Source organism: Aethalodelphis obliquidens, unplaced genomic scaffold, assembly GCF_003676395.1.
Source record: "Aethalodelphis obliquidens isolate GAN/ISIS:26980383/991018 unplaced genomic scaffold, ASM367639v1 scaffold5, whole genome shotgun sequence".
Taxonomy (NCBI): domain Eukaryota; kingdom Metazoa; phylum Chordata; class Mammalia; order Artiodactyla; family Delphinidae; genus Aethalodelphis; species Aethalodelphis obliquidens.
Window position 1 is genome coordinate 27,985,230 of NW_020837949.1, and position 19,291 is coordinate 28,004,520.

At 37.2% G+C, this 19,291-nt stretch overlaps 1 protein-coding gene across 4 annotated transcripts in view; it reads left to right on the forward strand.

The window, feature by feature from the left end:
* CADPS2 (calcium dependent secretion activator 2) overlaps nucleotides 1-18,971 on the forward strand; it is a 483,666-nt gene extending 464,695 nt beyond the window's left edge. For 2 of the 4 annotated variants that reach the window (XM_027102072.1, XM_027102073.1), the window contains 2 exons: nucleotides 12,398-12,502; nucleotides 18,008-18,287. In XM_027102072.1, the coding sequence (XP_026957873.1) occupies nucleotides 12,398-12,502; nucleotides 18,008-18,181 (279 nt within the window). In that variant the 3' untranslated portion in view covers nucleotides 18,182-18,287. Of the gene's footprint in view, nucleotides 1-12,397; nucleotides 12,503-18,007 lie in introns of all 4 variants that reach the window. The other 2 variants (XM_027102071.1, XM_027102070.1) reach the window with 2 other exon arrangements.
* Nucleotides 18,972-19,291: the final 320 nt, after the last annotated feature.

The following is a 19,291-nucleotide window of genomic DNA, read 5'->3' on the forward strand; positions in this document are numbered from 1 at the left end:
GTCATGTCTGCCTCAGTAAATGCCATACAGAGCTTGCCCCTTAGCTGTTTTCTTTTTTCCCCTCAAAGTTTGTTTCTCTTCAAAACCTCTGCTCTCAAATTACAGCCGTCTCGTTCATTTTAGTTAATAATCCTTATTTTCATGTTATCATTTGTAAGTGTAAGGATTTGTGAAAGGATCTACTTTTGATGTACGGTGTGTGCCAGAATAGCTTTGGCAAGTCCAGACGCGGCTCTGCGGCCAAAGGCCCTCATTTGAACCTAAGCTGTTGGTGAATTAAGACCTGAGAAACTTGAGATAAGCGTGCCTAATTGCCTAAAAGAAACTCAACAAGAAAATGTATTGTAGCTTGTTGATCTTATTTCTTTAATAATTCAAAAGAATCTTCCAGAAATATGTGGACTTCTTCCTTAGATTCTTGAAATGTGATCACGGGACACAATTGTCATTTGGCGCTTGCCCAGAAATACACATCTTTGCATGAGGCACCTGGACATATGTGGCAGGTCTGGTAGAATCAGCTAATTAACAACACAGGCTTAAACAGGCACCTCATCTGGCAGCGCAGTTAGTTGCCTGATGGTGCTCAGCAGGACCGGGTAGTGCTTTTTATTTTTCTACCCTAATGGTCTGCTGCCCACCTAATTTTGCCTTATTGTCAGTCACTACTTACCGCAGCTTGGGGCCCTCCCAGGAGGCTAAATTATTATCAAAGGATTAGGGAGATGTAGCCTTGCAGCTCTGACATTTCTGATTACTTGTCTATGCCCGAACACTAATTAGCTGTGACTAATTAAGAAAAATGTTCCTGCCATAGAAAACCATTTAAAAGAACTGAGAAGTAGAAAAGCAATTCAAAAGCTGAGCAGTGCTCAGATTTGCTGATGCTCTTTAGATTTCCACCAGAGCCTTAACTCACCTTTAATTGTGCTCAGAATTTAAAAAAAAAAAAAACTCACATGTGAACTGATCTGAGGTTTTTGTTTGAATAGAAAAAAAAAAAATTGTGGTTGATCACCTAAAATCCCTTAGCAATGGTAAAACTCCCTCTGATGAATGGAAAATGTCAAAACTTGCGTTTCGATCGAGAAATTTTTCTTCACACCGAACGCATAAGTACGCATTTGCTTTCATTCACCCAAGCCGGTAACAGTGACTTAATAGTCATGGAAGAAATTAGAATATTCTCCCTCCTGATTTTATCAAAGATAGTTGAAATAATTACAGGCAACATGTTGAGCATTTCAAAAGTTATTTAGTATTGATTTCATGCTGCCTTCACATGTAATATGGTCTGAAAACTCTGACTTCTCCACACAGAGCCTGGCTTTTCCTCGGTGGTTTGCATGCTTGCACTGCATCTGGCAACCATTGACTTATTAATGAAAATACCCAGGGCTTCCCTGGTGGCGCAGTGGTTGAGAGTCCGCCTGCCGATGCAGGAGACGTGGGTTCGTGCCCCGTTCTGGGAAGCACGGAGCGGAGCGGAGCGGCTGGGCCCGTGAGCCACGGCCGCTGAGCCTGCGCATCCGGAGCCTGTGCTCCGCAACGAGAGAGGCCACAACAGTGAGAGACCCACGTACCGCAGAAAAAACAAAAAAAGAAAATACCCAGGACTCCCCTGAGACCAGCATCTGTTTCAGTTGACCAGTGTGATGTTTTCATAGAAATGACAGCTACCGTTCTTCTCTTCAAACCTAACTTCATAAGCAAATGACACATGGCTTTAAAGCCGTTTTCTGTGGTAGCCTTTTGAACTCCTCCTCCGTCAGACACTCCCTCTGCAAGCTTTCCATGCAGCCCCATCTACATGGTCAGTGCCATTCACAAGTGGGCACAGCAGTGGCAGCCAGATTGCCACTATTGACTACGTCCAACTACAAAAAAAAAAAAAATCCGTGTAAGGAAACGGCTATTGTAGTAAATCAGCATCATTGTGGCAAAAACATGTGTTTATTGAATGCGTTGAAAGGAAGCTCTATAAAAGAACAATTTTCACAGGTACTTATAAATACCTAAACTTCAGAGAGCTCTCAATTTCTTGATCGCAGCCCAGTCCTAATTAAGAGACCATCTAAATTTTGCTCTCTTAATATGGGCAAGATGTTTTGTTTGAAATAAAGCAGGTTCTAACCCCTACATCACCAAAATTCTTCATGCTGTTTTTTAAACCCATTTCCCTTTTTTCCTCTCAGTGGAGAACAAAAAGCAGGTAGCCAGCATCTCTAGGGAATAATCCTTCCTATATATAAAGACTATTATTAAGGCACCTGTCATACTTGTCTACTCCAGGATAAATAATCCCTATTTGCTAAACTTCTCTTCATAGGCCCCTTTTCTAGCCCTTTAATCATCTTTGTGGCTGTCCTTTGAAACTTCTCAAAATGTTCTCGGTCATGCTTAGGGTTTAGAGTCAGGAATAGGACGCAGTATTTGAATGTGGCTGAACAATATTTTTTTCAAGGCATATTCCTAGTTATGCATTCTCATGGATAACTTTCCCATACTTTTGCTCTACTGATCCTTATAAATTTGGTCCCATATACTCCCCATATTTCTTGTTGACTTTCCTCTTACTGCCTATGTTATACAGTTAAAAATGTATATGTTTATAGATGTAGGATGGTCATTCATGTGACGTTTTGGATGCATAAGATCTAGAAAACAAATCCAATTCATCCTTCAAGTAGGAAGTGCAAGGGATGGTGGTGAATGTTGGGATTAAAAGGTTAGGCATTGGGACTTCCCTGATGGTCCAGTGGTTAAGACTCTGCACTTCCACTGCAGGGGGCACTGGTTCAATCCCTGGTTGGGAAACTAAGATCCCACATGCTGTGCGGCCAAAAAAAGAAAAAAAAAGTTAGGCATTTTTTCCTCCCACATAGTTGGGTATCTCTGTCACAATGACTCGGTAGGATTCTAATTAAAATAGGAAATCAAAACCCCTCTTACTATTTATTCATACAACCAGTATTTATTTTCTAGAGGCCACACACTGCTAGAGGCTGAGAATGCAATGTTACATAAGATATACCAAGTTCCTGCCCTAAGGGAGCTTACATTCTTACGGCCAAGTGGGTCTTCTGAAAAAGTTGTTAATTTCTACATTAAAATGTTTCATATTTTTGTCTATTGAATAGACCTTCATAGATTTTTTCCAAATGGATGTACTATGGAGAATTAAAATTTAGTACCCTTTCAAAATAGATGATAGTGATTATCTAAATCTGACGTTTATTTATTTCTCTCCGTTGCAAGTGGATGGTTGGAAACTTGCCAGAACTTAGGGCCAATGCAAGGGTTGTACCTAGCTCTAGTGCCTGCAATATCCAATGCCGTGACGTTACAACAAGGGCACGCTCTCCCTCTCTACCCTTCATGGATTCTTTGCTCAAAAGCCAGGCTTATACCAGCTCCCAGGAGAGCTCTCATGTCCCCTCAGACTCAAGTCAATAGTGCCACACCAATGATGTTTCTCACTTTTTTTTAACACCTCTCACAAAACCAACAAGCACTGAAAGCACCCAGGACATGTCACTTCTTGGTGTAAATGCACAGGCAGTGCTGCCAGCCATACACCAGATATGCCCCACAGCCTCAGATACCCCCCAGGAATAGCTACCAATACCCCTGAGCATATGCTGGAGGGGCAGCTCACTGCATGCGTGACAGACTCTTGAGGGCCAGTCCAGGAGCTGAGCACATCAACCGCTGAGCACATAATGTTATCATATCTTTGTGTATAAGAGTATATATGCGGACACTCATATATGTACATAGACATGGGGGTTTGTTAGTTTACAGTACTTTCTCCTTTACTTAATTCATCACTTAAAACGAAATTAGACTGTCACATTTTCAGTTCTATGTTAAATGTCTTTAGCCAGATGCAGTTGTTTACTTTTTGATGATATCTACAACTTTAGCATGCATTAAATTATTTTGCTATTAATGAAACATGTAATTCAAGTCAACAGTTCCTCTGGCTCTGATATTCTTTTATCTTTTTTCTGTTGAAAAGCTGCCCTGCCACTATTATATACGTAACAGTTTATGTTTCCAAATATTTAAAAGCATTCAGTCCTTCAACAATTATGTAATGCATGTCATGTGCCAGACATTCTGCTAAGGGCTCAAGATATCAATAAAAAGACTTGGTTTCTGCCTTATGGATACTCACAGCCTGGTGAGGCAGACATAGGGCACATTGTGCAGTTTTTTTGTTTTTTTTTTTGTTTTTTTTTTTTTGCGGTACGCAAGCATGTGGGATCTTCCTGGACCGGGGCACGAACCCATGTCCCTGCATCAGCAGGTGGACTCTCAATCACTGCGCCACCAGGGAAGCCCACATTGTGCAGTATTTTTATAGACACCTGTACAGGGTTCTAGGAGCAGGAAATACAGGAGCATCTAAGTCTACCTGGTAAGAGATAGTGTTGGCTTCGTAGCAGAAATGATAGTTGAACTGAGTCTTAAAGGTCAACGTGAATCTGGCCAATGAAACGTACATGGGAATAAAAGTCCAGACAGAGGGATTGGCATGTCCAAAAACCATAGATATAGAGAAACCCAACATCTAGCAGATCAGCAGGTCATTCAGGTCCTGTGGGAGTGCGCCATGAGTCGGAGACCGGAAGGCAGCTATTTATCCCAGTCCCTACAACACTCTGGAAACGGGACTTTGGAATAATTGTTCCCTATTTTTTATAAGGAAACTGAAGAAAAGACTTGCTAACCATTACTTCTCAGACCTAGGTTTTATCTCAAACTTGTACCGTTTAATAGTCTAATTTATTTTTATCCGGATCCTACATTATTGATTTAAATGCAATATCGACCAAACTTTTATATATAGTACTTAAGATGAGTCATTCAACCAGATGAACAGGTCGTATGCCCAAATAAATCATTCATAGTCTATGTCTGCACCCCAAACTGGTGCACACACCATTATAACTGGGTTGACCACTGAGTTCAACCAAACCACTGATAAGTCAAAAGATTAGCCAAACCAGTATGCGTTCCATCATTTGTCAATAAGTAGGCGAGAGGGGGAACAACTGATGATCTGAAATTTTCACTTTGTAATCATTAATCTTTTTAGCACCAGGGAAAGAACCACAGAATAAATTTACAAAATGAGCTTGCCTACTTGATGATAATGAATGTGAAGAATAGTATTGATTTTAATGCTCTTTGTCTAGCGTGAGAATAGGTAGGCTAGTTTAATAATATTACTTTCAGGATATTTTGGAAGAAAGGAAATTTGGGGTTAATGAAATAGGAGTGAGTGGAAAAGAGCTTTTGCAAGCCCCAATTTGTGGAACTTACCCTGTTATGTAACTTATCCTATTTTATAAGTGAAGAGGATTGAATGCATCTTGGAAGCGTCTTGGTTATTATATTCATATTTTTTTTAAAAAAAGGAATGGGAAAAAAGAAGTACTGAACTTCAAGAGCAGGAAAGGTTTTTCAGCATTCAACAAGCATTTATTAGGTACCTACTATATGCCAACCCTCCCATGTTAGTACTTTGTACATTTTCCCTTTCTTAACAGACATCATAGTGCTCATGAGCTCTCCTTTGCAGACTTCCTCATAGAGATAAGAAATGAAAATCGCCCTGAATGTGAGTTTATTGAATATGGAAGGAAAAAGGCATGAATCAAGTTCTTCTCTGTTCTGTATTTTTAAAAAAGATGAAGAAAACTGCACATATAGATCGAGTCCCCTCGTGAATGTACTAAGGATCTTCTTTCCGCATTGCTTTGTTTTGTTGCAGTGAAAAAAAAATTATTCCCAGGATTCCTAAGCATTAGGGTATATGGCACTGTAAAACAACTTAAGAAGTAAACACGTGGGAAATGCATAGCACAAGGACCATTTGGTTGGTTACCCTAACAGAGTGTGGCTCTTCCAAAAATTTATTACATTATGTAATTACATTATCAGGTGTACAAATATCTTTGGAAATGCAGATTACAGTAACTTGCAAGAAAATGTGATGGACTTCTTTGAAACAACAAGCATCTCCTGTATTACTTCACAGTCCTGGGTTATGATAACTATCAGGGACCACCAGGAATGGTAGAGTTGTTTTCTTAGTTGTTTGCTGCAAGCATCAAACTACTCTTAAAAAATCAGAGACTTCACTGATGGAACAGACTGTTTCATAGAAGGAAATGGAATAACCTAGTAGTCATGAGCACGGACTCTGGAGCACAGATATAAGATGAATCTTAACCTTGCCACTTACATAAACTTACATAAGTAAATTGCTTAATCTAAACTCAGTTTTCTACCTACGTGAGCTCAGTTTCCCTGCAAAATAGGAATAATAACCACTTCACCAAGGTTGTTTTAAGAATCAAATGAAAACTGATGCACTTGAACTTCCCATGGAAGATTTTTTAAAAACATCAGATACCTTTATAATCAGAGTATTATTATTATATAATATATTGTATATAACATTATTTGTTATTATAAAATCATAATAAGAATACTTCACAGTTCTTAATAGATTTCATTTATTCCTCATTGTACTTTATTGTTTCATTTTTATAATATGTCTGTACTTCATTAAAAGGCCAAATGAAACTTCTGGAATCTTAGACTTGCATATTTGGATGAACAAAGCTATATTTAAGTAGCATTAAAAAAAAACAATTTGGCTTTTCCCTTCTTTGAGGAGAATCACAAGCTATATTGCTTCTAATCATGCCCCTTCCTTTCACAGTCAAATCTAATCTCATAGTATTTCTGGAGAGCATAAAAATCTTATTTTAAAGCTAGTTCATATAATCTGTCCGTCATATCACAGATGAGAAAACTGAGGCATAGAGAAAGCAAGCGACAGACTCAATCAAGCAAATAGTCACATCACAGGGGCCGGCACTGCGGCCCCTGCAGCTTCTGTGTTGATGTTCTTCTCTGGTGCGTTCAAGGCCAGCCCTCAGCCTCCATGTCCAGATGCGAGTCTCTGTTTCCCTCCTCCTGAGCACCTCCGGGGCTAGCTGGTTGATAGATGTAGGTTGGGTTGAACACTTCCTGTATTCTTAACCTAATAGACTGGTTTCAGTTTTCCTTAAATATAGCCTTTAATCCTATTCCAAGCCAACACAAAATTCACACTTAAAACTTTCAAAATGCTTGTGGTTTTTTTTTGTGTGTGTGGTACGCGGGCCTCTCACCATTGTGGCCTCTCCCACTGCGGAGCACAGGCTCCGGACGCGCAGGCTCAGCGGCCATGGCTCACGGGCCCAGCCGCTCCACAACATGTGGGATCTTCCCGGACCGGGGCACGAACCTGTGTCTCCTGCATCTGCAGGCGGACTCTCAACCACTGCGCCACCAGGGAAGCCCTAAATGCTTGTGTTTTGAGGGTCTGTTTTGTGGAACCAAATATAATCATTTTGAGTGGGTTAGCTTGAAAAGAGGGTGGAAATGTTGGTATTATTATATCAAATGTACCGTTAATATAGATCTGCATTTTAGTGCCTAGAAATGGGAAGTGACCACGAATTTAGTTATATTAAACAGATGTACAATTGACAAAAGGAACACTCCATGTATAGAGAAACATTTCTATATATTTACTTTTTAATGTACTGGTGAAACTGTAGGGCATTAACATTTCTAAATAATTGGTTGCCCTCTGAAGCCACGAAGTGATCCTAAAGGGTGCTTTATATTTTTCAAGCTTTTCAAAACCATTATTCTTTTATCCAATTCAACTTAACATTTGAAAGGCACATATTTCCTAAGATGAGATTTTCTAGATGGTATGTCATTTCAACACGGTGACTTGACTCTGGTAAAACTGTCAGCTTCTCTTGAAATAAATGAAGAAATGCACACATACTGTGGAAATGTAGCCATTTCATATCTGGGGGCGCTAAAAAGTGTTGGGTTTGTTTTGTTGCTGTTGTTGTTGTTGTTGTTAACCTATTGAGACAAGCCTAGCTGGAGAAGAATGAAAATACATCAGCTAGTTGTACCAAGTTCATAATCAATAAAAAGCTAAACACTTAAGCAGAAAATATATCACAGATTTGTTCCCCAGCAAAGCAACTATTTTTACCCTGCCATCATCCTCAGAAGCCACATTCTCACAGAAATCATTTGCTTGAAGCAGCCGCAATATGTGAACCCTATGTGGTCCTGTGACTCAGATTTAGGAATATTAGCCCCAGAAGGTCTGAAGACATTGTGCATTAGTATGTATTGAGACCTCATTCCAGGTGGCAAGCAGCTGGACTTTTTAAAAAATAAAACTTCCAAAATAAAGGCGAAGCGCCTGTTTCCAGGCAGTAAGTGTTATATTTAATTGAATCCTCCTCAAAATGTTATAAATTAGGCAGCAAAGGGAGCCGTGCATATTTAATATATTTGTTTTGTATTTCCACTAGTCGACAGCATAATGAAATTCCTTAACTACTTCTCTTTAACTTGCATGAAGAAAGCACGGTATGTTGCTAAATCTCTTTTCACCAGCACTGCCGAGAAACAACTTTAATCCTTGTTAGAAAATTGCCGAGTCTGGGACTGACAAAGAGCTCATGCTTGTTCCATTGTTAGTGCTCCCCGGCCCCAAGAGCAGAGCCCTTTACAGCTGCGTGGATCCCGCCCGGCTCAGCTGCACTATTTAGGAGAGGAGGTTTGTCAATTTCTATTGACAATGGAGAGAGTTTTTCAGGGCCTGTAGCAGTGCTGACACAGTTGGGGATCAATGCCAGCCATTCAGAATGCACCCTCTTTCATTGCTTTCGTTTGTTAATTCAAGACTAAAGGTCCACTGAGGGGGTTCAGGGTGTTTAAGAAAGCTGATGAACTGTTTAAAAAAGCTGATGAACTGCAAGCGTTTATAGCCCTGGTGTGGCAATTTCCATAGTCAGTGGCAACTCCTGGCACTGAGGGAGCTGTGTCCTTGTTGACCCTCTTGTTATTAAAAATGCACAAGTGCTGCGCTTCTCAATATTTCAACACTCTTTCATTGTCAATACCACCTTCTGAGCCCTTCAGCTTGTTGCTTGCTCTAAAGATCTTCTTAGATTGGGTTTGAAAACTTCACCTTAAACACTAGATTAGACTGATGTTCTGTTTTCCGTGCTCCTGTTGATTTGTTGAACCTTCCCAGGGCTGGAAAGCAAGTAGCAGCTTGATGGGGAGACGGGCTGCTAATATGATTTACCAGTCTACAGTCATGCACAATAAGTGTGAATAAATACAGGGGTCTCACAGAGTCAACCCTAGCCTTTCCTTTGCTTTTCTTTTTGCTTTAAAAGAGATATCTCAAGAAAATGAAGTGAGTAAGGCATGCCCTTACAGGAGTTGAATGAACCACAAAAAAGAAAAAAAAAAAACACATATATTTTGTTAAAGTGGTAGGCTGCTGGCATGGATTGATGGAGAAAAAAAGCGTAGAATATACACTAACTGCTTTATTCTTAAGTAGACCAAGCAGGGAATAAAGCAGTAATGCCATACCCACGACTTGAGTGCAAGCTCCAGTGCCCCTTCGTTGTCATCCCCTGAAAGGAAAAGTGAATAGTCAAACAAGTTGCTTTATAAAATTAACTTTTCCAAAATGCAAGCACATTTTCTAACAGTCACACTTCAGTGCACATTCACCCCTTTCAAATTTTTTTTTCTTTGCTTTGGAGGGTGGTTTGGTTTGGTTTGGTGGGGTGGGGGGAATGATGCTAACTTACCTTTGACATTTTTCTCAAGATGAAAAAAATGAAATCTATGGTCCTCCACCCAGAAGAAGGACATAACCATTCCAACACCAGAAATAGGAAAATGCTAGTGATTTCTGTTTTGTGGTTTTGTCTGTTTGGTGTGTGTGTGTGTGTGTGTGTGTGTGTGTGTGTTTCACCATATATAAGAAAGAAGCAGTCCTAATAAGGTTTTTTGTTTGTTTGTTAGCTTATTCTTCATAGCACCGTAAACTCTACGCTAAGCTATTGATTCTTCTTCATCATTTGCTTGATTTAGCTGAAATTCTTCGAAATGCTTTGACTTTGGAACCAAGAAATATGCATGATTAGCAGATGGAATAATTTTTCTTATAGAATGTTCCTTGTAGAATAATTTGTTTGCCTTTAAAGTAAGATGATGATGAAGTAGCTTAAGCACTTTATTAACATTAGTTCTTTTTCTCTGTTTTTATAGTTAACTTTAGATCATTTTATCCCCAAATTATTCTTCTTTAAAATTATAATTTTGGCATTGTGTTAAAGAAGTTATGTTAAAAATAAATTTCTGTGTTATGTTAGATGTCCTTTCAGTTATCGCTTAATCATAAGTACCACTCATATGTAATGGAAAAATGAAGTTAGATTAATTTTAAATTACCTAAGGATTTTTTAAGAACATAAGATGCATATGGAGTAATTTTAAGAAAGCATTTTCATTTACTTCAGATTCATGCAACTTACCATATATATAGTAACTTTACAGTCTAACAGCCCAGTTAACTTGTATGTTATAAATTTTGTACAATGTATCGTATTTTGTCCCCCCAACTAAAAAAAAAAAATTATTCCTTGAAGAAGCACTATAATTTAAGAGTCATAACCATTATGACTACATTTTAGTTTTCAAGTTACTTGGAGGGTGGGCTGGGGGCGAGGGTTTTAATTCAGTATACTCATGTTCAATATCACCAATACCTATGAGTGTTTACCTGCATTAAAATAGAACTCAAGTAGTTGAGGCTATAACTTGAAATAAGGAAGTATAGAATTTAAATACCAGATACTAATCTATTAAGATTTAATATGTCAGCTGAAGTACTGAATTTTTTAGCAGTTTATTTTTTAAGAATTTAGGAGTATCTCATTTTATAAAACTTATTTCTGATACTTTTACATGTCCTGAAAATTAGGAAAGTAATCATTAGGAAAAAGAAAAACTGGGTACGTGAATAATATTTTTTTTAAACAACCATAGCCCATCTCACATTTTAAAAACTTGAATGTTCATTCATCCATTTAATATCACAGTATTCAGTAAATCAGTTATTCATTTTCATTAGCTTATCTCATTTTATGCATGTGTGTCCAGTATGCCAACAAACTAATAGAAATAAGTCTGATGAAATGTTAAACTAATTCATTTTTATATTATGCTTAAACTACCATTCTTTATACTAAATTTTATTAGAACAATGTTAGTAAATACAAGTCCAGGTGAAGTTCAGACTTACTTGTATCACTTGAGATTTCTTTTAGAAATTCGTATTTACTGCTTTATTATGGAAGAAAAATATCTTTTAAGATTTTTTTCTGTGTTTGAATACCTAAGAACATATGCACGTACATATGTGATCTGTAGTGTCACTGTGTGTACACAAGCAAGGCACAAAATACCTTCTCTTTCAAAAACTCTTTTGTCATTTCCTAAATGCTGCGTGGACATTGATATTTCTCACAGTTATCTGAATGACTAGCATTATTTTCTTACAGTATTACCTAAACCTGGCTCTGGCGTGTAAGTACTGAATCCCTTAAAATGCCATCACTAATGGCAGATTGCCCTTTTTTGAAAATAGGAACAAAATTTCTTCTTTTACTATACTCACAGGCATTATATAGGAGCAGGAAAGTACATTAGAGAAGAATTTCCATTTTCCCACCAAGAGAGTTATAATAAACAGAGAGAAAATATGAACCCTCCAAAAACACTTGCAAAATGAAACAGATTGTTTTCTTTTATAATTTGGTCAACTGACATCTGTTTTTGTGATTCTTATAAGACACAAGAATTCCATCCTGATAATGTTCCTTCCTAAGATCTGAAATCTTTATTTTAGGTGGTTTTAGACCATCTTGGCAAATACTTAACAACCGATAGTAGATAAAGTTGTGACTGGGGATTAGAGGTTAGTAAGCTGTGGATGTTTTTCACCATCCCTCCTTTAAAATGCTATTTCTAGGTATTGCCTACATGCATGATGGTAATTACTCTGATTTTTACATAACATGCAGGCTAATGGGAAATTTCCCTTTGAAAATAATTTACCTGTTTTTTTCCTGCTGCTTGGCAGTCCATTCAGTCCCATAACATGTATTTAGTACCCATTGTTACCTACAAATTACAAAGCAGGCCGCTAGGCTGCAAGTGCAAAAACACTGTTTCCCATGAATATGTTACAGCTAAAAGACTGTAATGTTAATTCATGTAAAGAACAGCCTAGGTCAACTTAGCAGATTTTCTAGCAAAACATACAATTCTGTTAACAGGAAATTATAGCATTATTGACTTCAAGTGCTGATCTATGGTCATTTCAGAGTGTTTCATTACCCCCTCATTACCGAATCTGTTAAATGAATACTGCAGAGGTTGTTTTCTTTTCTGTTTTCTTCCCCCCCACCCCCATCCTTCTTTCCAGCAATGGTACAGCAGTTCCATGAAAGTCATTTGTGTGTGGTTGGCTGATAGATTAGACCTGCAGCTTCATATTTACCAACTGAAGACACTAATCAAGATTGTGAAGGTAAACAAAATGTGTTTAGATGTGTATTGCCCAGCAAGCTATAAAGAATAATGGCAAGATATTGACATATAAGAAAATCGTATTTAATATACCTGAGTGGATGTAAGTACTTTAAAAACATCACTTTCAGCAATGATGTGCTGCTGTTTATTCCATTTTCAGTTAGATTACTAAATAAACATAAATTTATTGTTTTTGTATTAATAAATTAAAAGTATTTTGTTATCAAGTAATTATATTTGAAGATAATATATACATAAAGCCCCTAGCACATTTACCTGAATCTAGTAGGTCCACAATAATTTTGTATTAATTGTCTTAGGTATAGAAATGTTTTCTCCTAATATATTTCCTTCATATTTATTAATATATTATTAGGAGGGCTTTTGAATTATATTTGCCCCTAGGATAAGGAGAGTCTCCTTTATTTTGTTATATCCTGATATGAAAGTAAAACATTGTCACTGCCTGAATTCTTTTGGAAGCATGCCCCTTCTTATATGTGAGAGATGATCAGTATGAGTGTCCGGGACCATCCATAACCACTAACAGATGTTATATCAGTTCAATGAGGCCATTTTGACGTCTGCTTTTCAAGAGGAAATGTAATCACGTGCATGTTATATTGAGTGAGTAGGGGCTTTAAAGTAATACATTATTCAGCATGATTTCTCACACCTTATAAATTCCAGTGGAAATACAAAATTTACCACAGGTATAACTTTTTCTTAAAATTGAGACAAATTCTACATTATGGCAAAAAACATAACTCTAAGCTCTTGTGAATCAGCTGTTCCTTTAAATAAGTAGCTTTTACTTCCATTCTAGTACCATTTATCAAATGGTATACATATGCCATTGATGTATTTATATATATGTGTGTGTGCCTATATATGTGTATATCTATATTTGCACGTACATATATATGTATATGTGTATATTTGTGTGTATGTGTGTATATGTACACACACACACACAGTGGTTCTCACAATGTCATTCCTGATATAACATTATCAGCATCACCTGGGAACTTGTTAGACATGCAAATTCTTCGGCTCCACACCAGACTCACTAAGTCAGAGTGTCTGAGAGTGGGACCTGGCCATCTGTACATGAACAAGCCCTCCAGAGGATTCTGATAGAGATAAAGTTTGAGAAGAACCACTGTATCACATCATTAAAAGTTTTATCCACATTAAAATATTTTCCACCATTCTCTTGGTTCCTGCAGTCTCATTAGAATATGAATTCTTTTGTGCCACAGACATATAGGTTATAGAAAGAGCCACCAAGAGGAAAGTTCTATTCTAAAGTCAGAAATCAGCAAATCTACTGGAACATAGAACCAGACCTATAATGTCACAGTAATAGCAATCATGATTAGCCATAAATAACAAGGAAAATTGGTCACCCACTAATTTTAATACACTAAAACATTACATTTCAATTGACAGACTACCTTTGATCGAGAACACTTTTTACCAGGTGTTATTTATTTTACAAAGAAACTGAAAACACATTATGATAACGTTCATGTTTGCTTTAGTTCCTCCATGGTTTCTTCCTTGTTTCTACAAATGTCACTTGGAGAGCTTTCAACTGAAGTTTGTTTTTCATAAAAGAGAATCAGAATAATCTGTGTTTACCTTCTAAATATGTGTATATGTTAAGATTGCAGTCTATACTGTGACTAATATTGGGATTAGCTTGTTCCCCTTAGGATCAGCCATATTTTCAGGCTAATGTCTACTGTGTTCAGGATGTCAGAAATTACATACTCAGCTGATTGGTATTAGTTGATAGATTGGTAAGCTCTTTCTTTGTTTTTATAATAATAATCTCCATTTTTTATTAGCCCATCATCTGTTTATTTCAAAGTTATTCCTCTTCTCATATTGACAGTCATAACAGTTCAAGCACCAGTGAATATTTTAGCAGAAAAAATGATTAATAATTTTGTTAATTATAGGGTGACATTTCCATTGTATTCTAAGCCAGTCAGTTTATCTTATTTTAATATAGTCTTCATTATGGCTACCAACAGTCAAGACTGATAAATATGAAATTAAATTTCATGTATATGTTTGACTTTCCATGTTTTGTTTTTTGCAAGCAGGTCCCCAAACTCAGCCGTTACTTTCTTGGGCTGATACGTTTAATCAACTCATAGGGCTTTATTTAATAACTAAAAGTGATTATTCTCACAATGAAAATTAGGATGAATTAATTCAGTGTTCTAATTGGTTTTTTTTCTACTTTGAATATAAACAGACTTCAACCAATTTCATACATAGATTCATCACTCTTCAGAGCCTATATGGCTATGTTCATTTTCCAGTGAATTTAAGCGGCTATTAAACAGCACATGTATAGAATTGTGCAGGCCCCGAGTAGGCTTTCCTTCCATCCACATCACTTAGACTGGACCTGCATGTTACAGCAGGGTAGTGCATTCTACTCAGGAGCTGAGCCGAGAGCTACTGGACTCTGGCAGCCTAGTCCTTAGAAGCATTGTCATTCTTCTGTGCCCACGGAGACCCAGATGCCATCAAGATGTATACGATAGCCAACTTTGCCCCACAAAGACACTTAGATGCCAGTTGGTTCATTGACGTTGCTAAGAAGAGACAAATTGCAGTAAGGTATTCACAGAAGATTTAGGACTAAGAAATTAACAAAGTTTAAACATCAGAATGGTGTATTTGGGGAAGGGAAAAATAGAATCCTCAAATAATCAAAATGGCTGATGGATTTCTGTTCTCCCTAGAGGCCATTTGACATTTAAAAGCGGTTAACATAAACGAGCTGCCTCTTTTACTAGGAGAAAAGACGACAAGTGGGCAGCACCCTGCGGCAGGCACTTGTCTTAAGTAAGAGCCAAGCAGACCTTCTTGGCAGCCACAGAGGATCTCTAAGTGTCAATAACATGTTATGAATTCTAAAAAAAGAGAAAGAGAGAGATTGAAAGGGTACCTGCCCTGCAGTGCCCCTAACTGCTTATTGCTTAACTAGTAAAGTAAGGAAGCAGAGTCTTAATTTTATACAAATTAGAAAGCCTTTAGGGCTGCAAATCCACAATACAACTCTGTCCTGGCCAACTTACTGATAATTAAGCTAAGTCTAAGGAAAGTCATTCCAATAAAATAAGAAAGTGGGACTCACAAACTTGGCATATAATTCTCAGTGGAACACTAATACTTTATTTCAGATGTATTATCTGTAGATGAATGTTTTTTGTGCTTGATATATTTTTAATCTAACTATCAGAGTGTTAGAGGCTTGAACAGAAATCTCTGTGGTAGTAATACCATGCATACTAGTTACCAGATTTTTCCAGACAAAATTTACCTTACAGAGTTACTTCATGGGTTCTGATGCAAATTACCATATGTTTTGGTGTGAAAGTATCACCTTAGTAATAATAAGCTTTAATGGTTTAGAAAGAGAATATGAGGATGGTGGGATTTATGTGTCTTAACACAAAATATTAAAATCAAATTAAAAGGACTACCCTGGTGACACAGTGGTTAAGAATCCGCCTGCCAGTGCAGGGGACACGGGTTCGAGCCCTGGTCCGGGAAGATCCCACGTGCCGCGGAGCCACTAAGCCCGTGCGCCACAACTACCGAGCCTACGTGCCACGACTACAGAAGCCTGCGTGCCTAGAGCCCGTGCTCCACAACGAGAGAAGCCACCGCAACGAGAAGCCCGTGCACTGCAACAAAGAGTAGCCCCCGTTCACCATAACTAGGGAAAGCCCACACGTAGCACCAAGACCCAACACATTATCTATAAATAGATAGATAAATAAATAAATAATCAAATTTAAATAGTTTGGGTCATTTAAGGAAAAAAACACTGAATTTTTCTTGCTGTTGAGATACTGACCTCAGATACAGTACAGTGTTCCTCACCATTCAGTTTATTTTTTGGACATCAGGTGGACTTTATTTATGCATTTTATTTATAACAAGTGACTATCACTTCTGAAACTTGAATGGTACCATGGGGCATAAGGCAGATGATATAAGACAGGAAGATAAAATGTGAAAACACCAGTGACACCACTACCTTGTAATGGTTCTGTTCCTTCCCAGAAGTCTGTTTGTAGACCAGGTGTGTATATCCAGGGGATTAAGATGCCATCCATCAGCACTTCCTACCTCAAGTGAATAAGCACCTTCAGCTGAGCTGTTTGAATATTATATTTTCCTTCTAATTGTGTTGAGTGAAATCAGGCATCCCTTAATGTTAATTTTCAGCTATTGGAGTTGTAATTTGGGGCCAGGAAGTACAACATTCCTTTTTTTATTTGACTTTTTCCATCTGTTAAGTGCAAACCCCCAAAAAAGTGACTGTTAGCAATCATTTAGAACAAAAAAGTGGCACATTGATATGTATTGATACTTTGGTCCAGTCAATTGACATCTGGCTGTTTAGTGTTCTAAATCTTAACATAGGACAGTTAAAAAAAAAATCTTTAAAGATATTTAGCATTTTAATGGCCTTAGAAGTGCCCCTACAGAATGAGCTATCTTCATTTGTGCTTTGTTTCCCCATTGAACTAACTCTAGACTTTTTCTACAACTTTAAAAATCAATAATAAAATACCAGCCTTGTTTGTCATCAAAAACTCATGTGTGAAGAAAGTCTCACTTAGGAGAAAAGTAAAATAAGGAAAGTTTTATAGGTTACATATCTTAAGAGCCACAGAAATGAGAGTTTCGTTGTTATTCTTGTTTTTAAGAATCACTGTATAAACAGTAACATGATATTTGCACTATTTTTGACAGATAATACACCAAATAATAATTTACTGTTTCACACCAAAAAAAGTAAATATGTTTTATTAGCCCATCAATGGAAGTTTAATGCCAGAATTTAACACTTCACATTCCAAGACAATTTCAGAAGGGCAAAATTCATACAGACATTTAGGTGTACACAGAGTTTAACCAGTGTGCATATAAATAAACTTTATAATTCACAAATGCTGAAAATGCAAACTTCTTTTACTGATAATAGGATTAATCCTCTTCCCTCCACACAAATTCCCCAAAAACCTAATGCATTTTATAAAATGTAACGTATTAAAATAAAGCCTCCTCAATTGAAAAACTAAGAATTCCTTCATATTGAAAATGTACATAAGTACATATAATTTTACCTTTGTTACAGGTTATTCAAATAGTAAATTCTGTGCAATTAGTAATATTTTGGGGGGAAAAAGCTCATTTGTCATCTGACAGTCACAACATTTTGATCTACTCAGAGTGATTCTAGTTTGAATAGCACTATCAAAAGTCTCTCATTTCATTTGCTCCCCAGAACCTACACCAACAGGATGACTGGCCTGGGCAGCTACAATCCGAGTCCATTAGTGAATTGTCCAAGATCATTTCTGAAATGCCAACTGAGTATATATACATTCAGACATACACATATACATCCATCCAGACATATAATCCATAAGGGATCTAAGCAAATTCTCTCTCCTTCCTCCAGAAAACCTATAGGGACTTCCGATTGCAGGGTGTGTTGGAAGGCACCCTGAACAGTAAGACCTATGACACCCTGCACAGACGTTTAACAGTAGAGGAGGCTACAGCTTCTGTTTCGGAAGGAGGTGGACTTCAGGGCATCACGATGAAAGACAGTGACGAAGAAGAAGAAGGCTAATAAAATGCAGCTCTGCAGAAGGAAGGAGGGCCTTGACATTGTTTATTTTGTACCTGTCCTTGTAATTACATTGATAGTTTGGACCAAATATAAATGCTTATATTTCACTCTACATTTTAAAAAGTTAACCTGAAGCAGAGTTAAAAGAGAAAACGCCAAGTATTTTTTTGAAGAAGATCAGCCTTTTTTGTGCAGCTTGATCTAAAATGATGACCTTTGGCTCTGTGATTGGAACATGAACCTTTTTTTTTTTAAAAGAAGATTCGACTTTTTTTCCTGTAGTTACATCAGAGTCATGTCGCTTGTATGAAGTGAAATATGTATTTCTCATGATACGACATTGCGAGAATAAGCCACTTCTCATCATTGCGCCAGCTCTATTGTACGTACCCTTGTTAAAATGGCGTGTACTTGATAGTTCATCATTTACGTGCAAGGTTTGTTTCCTAGTTAATTTATCATTGTTGTGATGTGTGTTAAAACTTTAACCTTGGTTCTTAGTACTCTGAATTGGTCTTCCTGGGCTTAAAGGATCGCCAAACCCAAATATAAGCTAGATTATCCAATGGGCTTGTGTCTTGTTCCATTCTGAACATTTTTTCCTTCAAGTATAAAAATCCCAAAGTGTGGGGTAGTAAGTGTGCTGTCGTCAGCATACCATATTCTCCTACTACTAAGTGTAACAGCTTGCAGGCAATAAAAGTCCACTTGGTCCTAACCACTTATGTATTTATTAGACTTGTATAAATTAAATACAGTAAAATATGTTTGCAGTATTATAACCATCTCAGCAATTTGGCTCTGTGTTTTTATTGTGTTTGTTTACAATCAAATGAGTAAAAGGTATTAACACTGCTTTCCATCTAGTAGGCACTCACACTTGTTAAAAGAACTGGTTAAATATGAGAGCATATTTCCATAGCAAAGCTGATGTTGACTACATACTCATAGATTGTGTATTACTAGTTAACATTAGCAATTAGTTAATAATGAGTAATGCTAGAAATGCTAGTAATGTTAACTAGCAATTGACATATTAACACTTTTTCTTCCCCCAAAGTATTTTCTGGCTACAATTTTAAATTGTAATTTATCTTTGAATTTTAATTT